General features: G+C 61.0%; 1 protein-coding gene across 1 annotated transcript; it reads right to left on the bottom strand.

Annotated features, from left to right (window-relative positions):
• Window positions 1-259: 259 nt before the first annotated feature.
• Window positions 260-8,733, bottom strand: LOC103905704 (E3 ubiquitin-protein ligase HECTD3). Its single transcript, XM_019474134.1, has 21 exons — window positions 8,561-8,733; window positions 7,916-8,008; window positions 7,352-7,487; window positions 6,858-6,973; window positions 6,480-6,593; window positions 5,340-5,378; window positions 5,123-5,205; window positions 4,709-4,874; window positions 4,050-4,131; window positions 3,592-3,774; window positions 3,447-3,496; window positions 3,263-3,327; window positions 2,884-2,987; window positions 2,485-2,604; window positions 2,267-2,356; window positions 1,968-2,174; window positions 1,581-1,710; window positions 1,035-1,109; window positions 683-764; window positions 521-592; window positions 260-344 (listed from the first exon to the last, which is right to left on the bottom strand). The coding sequence occupies exons 1-21, from the start codon at window positions 8,731-8,733 to the stop codon at window positions 260-262; spliced, it is 2,265 nt and encodes a 754-aa protein (XP_019329679.1).
• Between the last annotated feature and the right edge of the window lie 12 nt (window positions 8,734-8,745).

Consider the following 8,745-nt stretch of genomic DNA (forward strand, 5'->3'; position numbering starts at 1 on the left):
GTGCTCCCCACGCACACCATGTCCGGGGAGGGGACAGGACCCGCAGTCCCCATGTGCACGCCATGCCCTCCACACTGCTGCACCCCGTGCTGGCACAGCACCCAGCAGACAGTGCCATGCTGGCCTCCCAGTTGCAGCACTGGCCAAATATGCTCCAGTCCCTGCCCTTGAGAAGCACGGACACAAACAGGACCTGGGGCAGGACGGCAGGATCCGGCCCTGCAGTTTTATTGAATCCGGTGTCCCTGGTGTGGGCAGCTCATTCATCCCAGGTGTTCCTGTCAGTGTCGATGGACATGCAGTTGTACACGGCGTACCGCAGCAGGTCCTCACAGGCCTTGGCCCTGGGGGGGGGAACGCTGGGTCACAGTCATGATGGGCATCGAGAGCCCCACACTTCCCTCCCCACGCCTGCCCAGATGTCCCCTGGGGCAGGACTTGTGGAGCCTTGGAGGGGACCCCAATGCCAGCCTCAGGGAGGGGGGGAACATCCCCATCCCCTGTCCCCAGCACTACTCACGAGGAATAGTTGGGCAAGAAGAAGCTGCAGGAGCACGTGGATGCCTGTGGCATCAGGTCTAATGCATTCAAGCTTGGGAGAAAGGAGAGAGAGTCAGACACCAGCACAATGCAGGGACCCCGGCACGGCGCAGGGACCCCGGCACGGGCAGGAAGGACTCACTTTGCCCTTTCTGGGTAGACAGTGATCTGAACTGGGAGGCGGCTCCGGCCAGTGACGAACTTGAGGAAGCGGCTGAGGTCCTCTGAGGGGAAGGACAGGGCTCAGGTCTCAGGGACAGGACTGTCCCAGTCGCTGCCATTGCAGCAGGTACTGCCCTTGCAGAAGCATCCCAGGAGCGCAGGGCAAAGCTAAGAGGTGCTCTCAGCATCCCAGGAAGGGCCAGGCGGGACGACCCCAGCCAACTTCCAGGGAAGCACCTGGTGAGCATCCCTGGGGCACAGGGCAACGGGTACCCCATCCCCTGGCCCACCCTGCTACACATGAAGAGTGGAGAAGGCGTGGGGTCACTTACTGCTGGTGAAGTTGTTGAGCGCCTCCAAGAAGTTCTGGATACGGGTGTCGTTGGCAGCAAAGTCCTCAAATGTGACTGCGACGAGGAACATGCAACAGCTTCGTTAGAAACTCCCAGCAAAGCAAATTAACACAGGACACGTCCATCCCACCCTTCTGCAAAAGCCCAGAGCGGAGGCAGGAGAGGAGGAGACCCTCCGCTCCCAGTGAGCCCCTGCGAGCCCCTGGCGCCCCAAGCGGGGCCGGCACCCTGCGCAAAGGCAGGTGGAGAAATGGGGGTCCCAGTTTGCAGGTGGCCATTCGCCTCTGCTCACAGTTGCCAAGGACCAGAGGGACCAGAGTGGGGCCCAGTACGGTTTGCAGCTAAACCTGAAGCATCCCAGCTCTGTCCAGGATCCCTCTGGCTCATCCTCCCCCAGGCTCCCTGACAGCCCATGACCAGGGACTCAGCATGGGGCAGGATGCATGTGCAGAATGAGCATCGTCGAGGGGAGCCCCTGCTCACGCAGGGGGCTGTGAGCAGCTTTGGGCTGGCCCTGGCACTTACTGAACCTCTGCAGTTCAGCCACTGTGATCTCGGCGTCGCCGCACACCTTCTTCTCCAGCTGCTGCCAGGTGAGCAGGTCCAGCACAGGCTGGGGCACCACGTGAAGCAGCCCGGCACGCATGGCTGCAATCTAGGGGGGCGCACAGGAGGGGTCCCACGTCACTGCAACGGGTCTGAGCCCAGGGCAGCCAGCCAGGGCACTGAGGGCAGGGACCACAGGACCCCAAAGAGGGTCCCTGGGGCTCATGGACATCCTGGGCATGGGATGCATGGAGGAACCGCCCAGCTGGAGCTGGTTTTGGGGACACGTTTTTGCAGCCACCAACCCCACAGGTACCAGGAGGGCTTGCCACAGGGGCAGGGTCCCCTTGGAGCCACTCCAGTTACCTGCTCCTTGCTCTCCTCCAGCCGAGCCCTCTGCACCAGGCGGATGAACTCCTTGCGGTCCTCATAGCGTACCACAGTGCTGCTGCCATTGGGGATCAGCTCCACCACACGCTGGTCGCTCCGCACCATCGTGTAGGTCAGCTCTCTGCCGAACATGAACTCAAAGGCTTCCCTGTCCACCCCCTCCAGCACCTCCAGCAGCTTCACCTGCAACCCCAATGGGCAAAAGCCATTACAGCAGAGCCAGAGCAGCCACAGACGCACACAGCACTGCCCTGCCAGCCCCCAGCCCTGCTCACCAGCTCCATGTCTACGGCGGCAAAGTCCTTGCTCCAGCTGACCTCCTCCCCTGCCAGCTGCTTCCACACCAGTGCCGGTAAAGCCAGGATCTGCCAGAAGGAGCAGAGATGCACATCCTCCCCGTGTCCCTCCTTCACCTGAGGGCAGCCCCTCTGCCCGAGATATGGTGGCCCCCACCAAGTCCCCTCACCGACCAGGGAGACTCTGCCATGCTCACCAGAAACTCCTTGCTCCTCAGGGCTGCTCCCATCAGCTGCCCGATCCACTCATACTTGGGGAAGTCCTTGCAGGAGGGGTTGGGGACGTACATGTCCCTGGTGTCACTGCTGCTGTTACCCTGCAGGAGACAGGCTTAGGACCCATGGACACAGGTGCAACCAGCCCAGCATGGTCCCTCCTGCAGCCTCCCTCTCCATCACCCCTCTGCCTGCTTCTCCTGCCCTTTACCCCTCCAGGAGATCTCCACCGCCTGGGTACAAGAACAGCCCCCCCGGCCAATAGCCCTGCAAGTGTTAAGATGGACTAACACCCCAAAATATTGCAACTGAGGGACGAGCCCCAGGCTCTGCTGGATTTCCACATGGGGCCGGGACAAGCTGACAGCGGGGTGCCAAACCTGGTTAGAGGTGCGCACGAAGAAGGGCAGGGGCACGGGGACATCGCTTGAGCTGGGACACAGCTCCTCCGACACGTCTGACAGGCTATCCCGAAAGCCGCCACCTGCAATGTGGGCAGAGGCTGGTTAGTGCCTGATACACCAGGGCCAGATGCTGAGTCACAGGATCTGGCCAAGCCACCCCCTCTCCATGGGGCAGGGGCAGTGCCAGGGGCATAGGGGAGATGCAGAGACCACCCCACATGTGCAGAGTGGGGCTGCCTCCCACAGAGCAGCCGGGACAGTATGGGCACCCTGCCACAGTGGGCAACCCACCAAGCTGCCCCCCAGCATGAGAAAGCCCAGGGGAGACCCCCAGGCAAGAGGGGAGAGCTCTCACCGCTGTCGACGATGCCCTCGGTGATGAACTCGCACTCCCACCACTGGCTGTAGCTCAGGGGCCACCTGCAGGGAAGCAACAGCCCCATGCACCCCCCTCCTCCGAGAGAGCCAGCAACACCCTGCATCTCCCCACACCCCACTCCGGGGATATGACACCCCACAAATGTGATGTGAAGACCTACCTGTAGTCCAGGGGCTGATTGTTCTTGGAAGATCTGAGGCCTTCGTACAGCTGGAGAGGAGCAGAGCAGAAAGGGGATGAGACACAGCGGGTGCAAGTGATGCTGCATTGGCAGGTACCTGGTGTGGGGCATGGCATTGCCGTACCTGAGTGAAGACAGTGTTCCTGCAGCTGGGGTCCAGTGTGGGGTTGGCACGGTGCACCCGGGCCAGGTGCCGGTTGATGTACAGCTTTGGCAGGGTGGGAGGGGGGATGCTTTCCGAGGACTGGAGACAGTGGGTGATGAGGGCTGCACTCTGCTTGGACAGCAGCAGGAATGGCTTCATGCTCTAGCAGGGGACAAGCCAGGGATGGTTAGAGGCCTGATCCTGCCACTGTGTGCCCTGTTTCCCCCTCCCCAAGCACAGCCCCCAGTGTCGCAGGGGATGCTCAGCTCCTCCATCCCTCAGGCAATGCCCAGCATGGCAGCTCCCAGCAGGAGCCCTGGGCTGGTCTGTCCCCATTGGACCAAGGGGGACATGCCACAGCCCCCAGGGAAACCAGCTGAGCCCGTGATGAGATGCTCCTACCAGCACTGTCCCAGGGGAGCCTGGCAAACACTCACCCTGAGTGCACTGAAGGTGCCGCTGCTGTCCTCAGGGCGGGGGATCAGGTAACACAGGACACTGTCCAGGAGCTGGACGAACCTGGAGACAGGAGAGGAGTAACGTAAAGATGCGAGGGGGTTGGCGGACATGTGGAGCCTGATACACCTCGGGGTTTCACCACAGACAGCCCCAGGCATGCACCGAGCCTGGTCGCCACACTCCCTGCACATGGGTCTCCTCCAGCCCATGGAGGGACACTGGCACACCAAGGGGAGCACCCAACCAGCACCCTCTGGCCAAGCGCTTTATTTTGTATCCCCCAAGAAAAAGCTGCAAACGAGGGCAGCCCAGCCCATGCCACAGCACTGCAGCTGACTTGCTGCAGAGGGTCTCTCCATGGGGCCAGTGCTGATCCCAGTCTGGGCCTGCCCTGCAGGCAGTGGGGTGGGAGGCTCCACATTGCAGGTTCCCCTTGCCCCATGCTGTCACTGTGCTCCCCAGGCACTGGAAGCAGCTGTGTTTGGATGGGGAGCAGCAAGCCAAAGTCCCTGCTGCACATGGGAAAGGAGCTGGCAGACTTTAAGCAAGACATGTGCAAACCCCTGCTAGAGGCCAGGGCACAGTCCTTCTCGGGGCCCGAGCTCGCTGCAGGGACGGTGCTGTCCCAGTGCCGTACCTCTGAATGAGCACGGCCCGCCGGTACAGCACATCGGCGTCCACCCCTTCGAGGAGAGGGTAGCGCACCAGCCGGGCTGGCTGGAACATGTCGGCATTGAGGATCAGGTCCCACTCCCAGAAGGACTTGATCTTAATCCCTCGCAGGCGGACGTTGTACCCTTGGTCTGCCAAGAAAGGACAGCGATGCTGCGTGCGTGGCTGCAGCTGTGCAGCCGGCACGGCTCGGATGTTGCAACTGAGGGCAAGGACCCCCCAGCGCCTGCAGCATCCCAAACAAAGCTCATTCCCCAGTTTTCCTCCAATGGACCCCAAAAAGCAGCCAGTGCAGCAGGAGGAACCGCAGGTGCCGGGACCAGCTGCAGGTTTAGGGCCGAGCTGGGCTGGCAGCCCCAGTCCGGCAGTGCAGGCTCACCCCGGCACTCCAGGATGCGGATCTCCAGCACCGGGAGGTGGGTCTTCATGTCGCGGAGGATGCAGATGTCCTGGAAGCTGTTCCTGCACACAGCACAGAGGGAGATGGCAGAGCTGCGAGGCACAGACACCAGCGAGGTGGCCGGCGAGGCGTGGGCCACTCCAGCTCCCCAGCTGAGGATGCACCACTACCTGTGGCAAAAGCCCCCCCGCCTCACCGGGACTGCAGCAGGAGGGAACCAAGCAGAGCAAAGAGGCTGTCGGAGGCACAGAGACATCCTGAAGAAGGTGGAAGCCACATCCAAAGAGCAGAAAAGAGCATAAATTCAAAGCAGAACAGAAAGGCGAGATGGCCAAGAGCCTGTCACTGTTCCCGGGGGGTCCCGGCACATCTCGCATCAGCACAACCATCCTTCAATCTGAGCTGGTCACACGAGGGTGATGTGTTTTGAAGGAAACAGGGATTTGTGGAGATGAGCAGTTTGGTGATTCACTTGTATTTCCAAAGCCTTTGGCAAGGTCCCACCAAAGATCTACGGGCATGTGGGGAAAAACCACTGAGATTGCCCAGACACAGCGAGGACTTGTCTCCTGCCACCAGGAAAGAGACATCGGTGGTCTCATGGATTCGTCTTCAAAGACAAATCTCAGTGCTCAGCCAAAAAAAGGGAAACAGGCAAGTTTTGGGGAAGGAGGAGGAGATCTTCATACCCCTGTGTAAACCCCTGCCTGCCTCGAGAAGGGTGCTGCAGAGCCAGAATGAAGAGGGAGAGGTGAAGCACTCCAGGACTTCTCGGCTACAGCATGGCGGAGATGCTCAGAAAGGAGACGGCAGTGGCACATGTCCCCAGAGGTGAGGAGGAGGAAAGACCCCCAAAGTCACCAAGCAGGATGAAGCGAGATCTTCACACCCCTGTGTAAACCCCTGCCTGCCTCGAGAAGGGTGCTGCAGAGCCAGAATGAAGAGGGAGAGGTGAAGCACTCCAGGACTTCTCGGCTACAGCATGGCGGAGATGCTCAGAAAGGAGACGGCAGTGGCACATGTCCCCAGAGGTGAGGAGGAGGAAAGACCCCCAAAGTCACCAAGCAGGATGAAGCACACTACAGCCCAGCTGCCGCGGCACAGATGAGGAGCACGAGTGGAGATGAAGGTGCTCGGCTGGCACGTGGAGGCGGGGGGGCCACCATGCTTGCAGGGACAGACATAACCTGCATCCAGGGACCCACAGAGAGCCACCATCACCGCCGGGTCACTCAGGACTGACCCCAGCCCTTTCCTTAGCATCTGCTTGGGATGCAGAGACAGCTTGGTTGTTTGGCCCAAGCTGGATCCAGGCTGCTCCTCGCTCGTTACTCACTCATTAATAAGGACGGTTCTCAGGTGGTGCAGCCTGTTTGGTGCCCCGCCATACACAGCCACCCGCCTGGGTATGTAGGAGTTGGCCTGCCCATCCAGCATCAGCCACAGCTTCCTGGGGACGAGAAGAGCAATGGGCAGCATTGTCCTCCCCTCCCAAGCCGCCTGGGCACAGAGATGCCCCTGGAGATGTCCCAGGGCTGGGGGCAAGGCTATGTCTTCCTGGGGTGCATCTGGCAGCAGCTGATCCCCACCTCAACCCCGAGCCCCCAGCTGCAGCCTGGGAAAAGCTGCTTTCAAGAGGAAGATGGCGTTTTGCCCCACACCGTGCCCATCCCTGGCAGAGCTGCCAGCGGGAGGGGACACCCCGAGGTCTCACTTGACAATGGTGCCTTTCTTCATGTTGAGCCGCACCCAGTGCTGCCCCGGAGGCCCGTTGCTCTCCCAGAAGGTGTATGTCTGGTTGTCAGTCAGATGGGCTGCACCGCAGTCCTCCTGCAAGAGTGCAGCGAGCAGAGGGAGGGAGCTGAGCATCCTTGGGCACACCATGGCCACCCCTGGGATGGGTCCTGTGGGGCCAGAGGAGGTCAGGACCAGGCCAGCCCGTCAGTTTGCTGGGCTGTGGATGGATGGTGGCTCCCACACAGAGCAAGCTGGGCATCGCCATGGACCCCTTGCAGCATCCCAGAGACACAATGGGGTTTTGCTCCAGATGCCCAACTCCTCACAGCTTCGCTTGAGCAGCAAAACCCCACCACCATCCCCTGCCCCTCACAGAGGGCACAGCCACTGCTGGCCACTCCTCCTCGCAGCTGCAGCGACACTTGTGTGTCTTATGCTGATTTTAAGCCATGGAGGAGTCCCGCTACGCACCGCCTGCGAGGACACCTCAATGCTGCTGAGGTGCTCCTTGGTGCAGTCCCTGCGCTGCAGCTCCCTCTCACTGTGATCATACAGGAAGCGCCCCAACTCCAGGTCGTGCTCGTAGCTCCAGCCCGGGGGCACGGACCTGCAGGGGGGCTCTGTGTTAATGGGACAGGGAGACCAGGCTGCACCCCAAACCTGCCCACCAGCACTGGGCAGGTGCCCCAGCTCGGATCGGCTGCAGCATCTCATGGTCACCACATCGGGATGGTGCTGGGCCACTGTCCCTGCCACAGGCAGATGGCATGGCTGTATCTCACCACCACCACAACAGGCATTTATGGCCACCCCAGCCCAGTGGGAATAGCACCACGTGGTTGCTCCGATGCTCTGTGGAGCAAAGGCCATCTTTGCTTGAGCAGCATCGAATGGTATCAATGTAAAAGGCATCTCATGGCACCCATCCTCCCCACTCCTGACCCTGAAGCCAGTCCTGACCCTGCAGGCATGTCCAGGCCCTGGCTGGCTGCCCCTTGGGGTGCTGCAGTACTGCTCTAGGAGATGCACTCGTACCGAAACTTCTGCACCGCGGCCTCATCCTGCTCTGTGAGTCTGGGCTTCTCTCCCAGGCGCATGGAGTACGTCAGGTCCACCACTTGTTCCCAGCTGGAGCAGCACCGATCACACAAGGGAAAAGATGGGTCAGTGCGCAGCATGCCCAAGCATTACTGCCTTAGGCTGGAGCAGAGGCAGCAGCGGTGGGGGACCAGTGACGGCACCCAGGGGCTGCAGGAACAGCTGCAGGAGGGACAAGAGCATCCCTGCACCCAGGTGCAGGCTGGGGCAGAGTGGGGGAATCCAGCCCTGCACATGGCTTTCCATCATGAAAATCAAATATGAGCTCTCTCATCACTGCACTACCTCCGTGACATTGCTCAGCCCAAACCCGAGTGCCTCAGAAACACCCTAGCATCATCTTTATCCTGCGCAGGTGCTGCCACAAGCAAACAGGTGCCTATGAGGGGGCACCCTCCTGCCCGCAGGTGGCTCGACAGGGATGTGTTCCACCTGTGCTGGAGGGAGTGAGGGGGGCTGTGCTGAACGTGCCCAAGGGATTTGGGATGGTTGGGTCGCACATCCTCTGTGGGTACTGGCCACACGCGCCTCCAGCGCACACAGCCCCATCCCTATCTGGGGTGCAGCAGGCTGGGGTCATACCTGACCGCGGGTTTATAATCAACCCCGAGCGTTTGGTGCTGCCACTGGATCTTCTCCACGGACTCAACCGGCACCAACTTATCTCCTCCCTCTCCAAACCTCTGCGCCAGGAGCCAGCCCTCAGCCAGGTCACGGCTGCTCGTGTACTCCTCCAGCTGCTCCTGAAAGGACATCCCGGCTTGTCA

Source organism: Aptenodytes forsteri, unplaced genomic scaffold (assembly GCF_000699145.1).
Source record: "Aptenodytes forsteri isolate BGI_AS27 unplaced genomic scaffold, ASM69914v1 Scaffold119, whole genome shotgun sequence".
Taxonomy (NCBI): Eukaryota; Metazoa; Chordata; class Aves; order Sphenisciformes; family Spheniscidae; genus Aptenodytes; species Aptenodytes forsteri.

Coding starts and splice junctions, on each gene's coding strand:
- LOC103905704 (XM_019474134.1), bottom strand. CDS start 8,733: ATGTCCTTTCAGGAGCAGCTGGAGGAGTACACGAGCAGCCGTGACCTG. Junction 8,009..8,560: donor GATTATAAACCCGCGGTCAG/GTATGACCCCAG, acceptor GTGCTGCTCCAG/CTGGGAACAAGTGGTGGACC. Junction 1,711..1,967: donor TGGAGGAGAGCAAGGAGCAG/GTAACTGGAGTG, acceptor GCGCCCCCCTAG/ATTGCAGCCATGCGTGCCGG.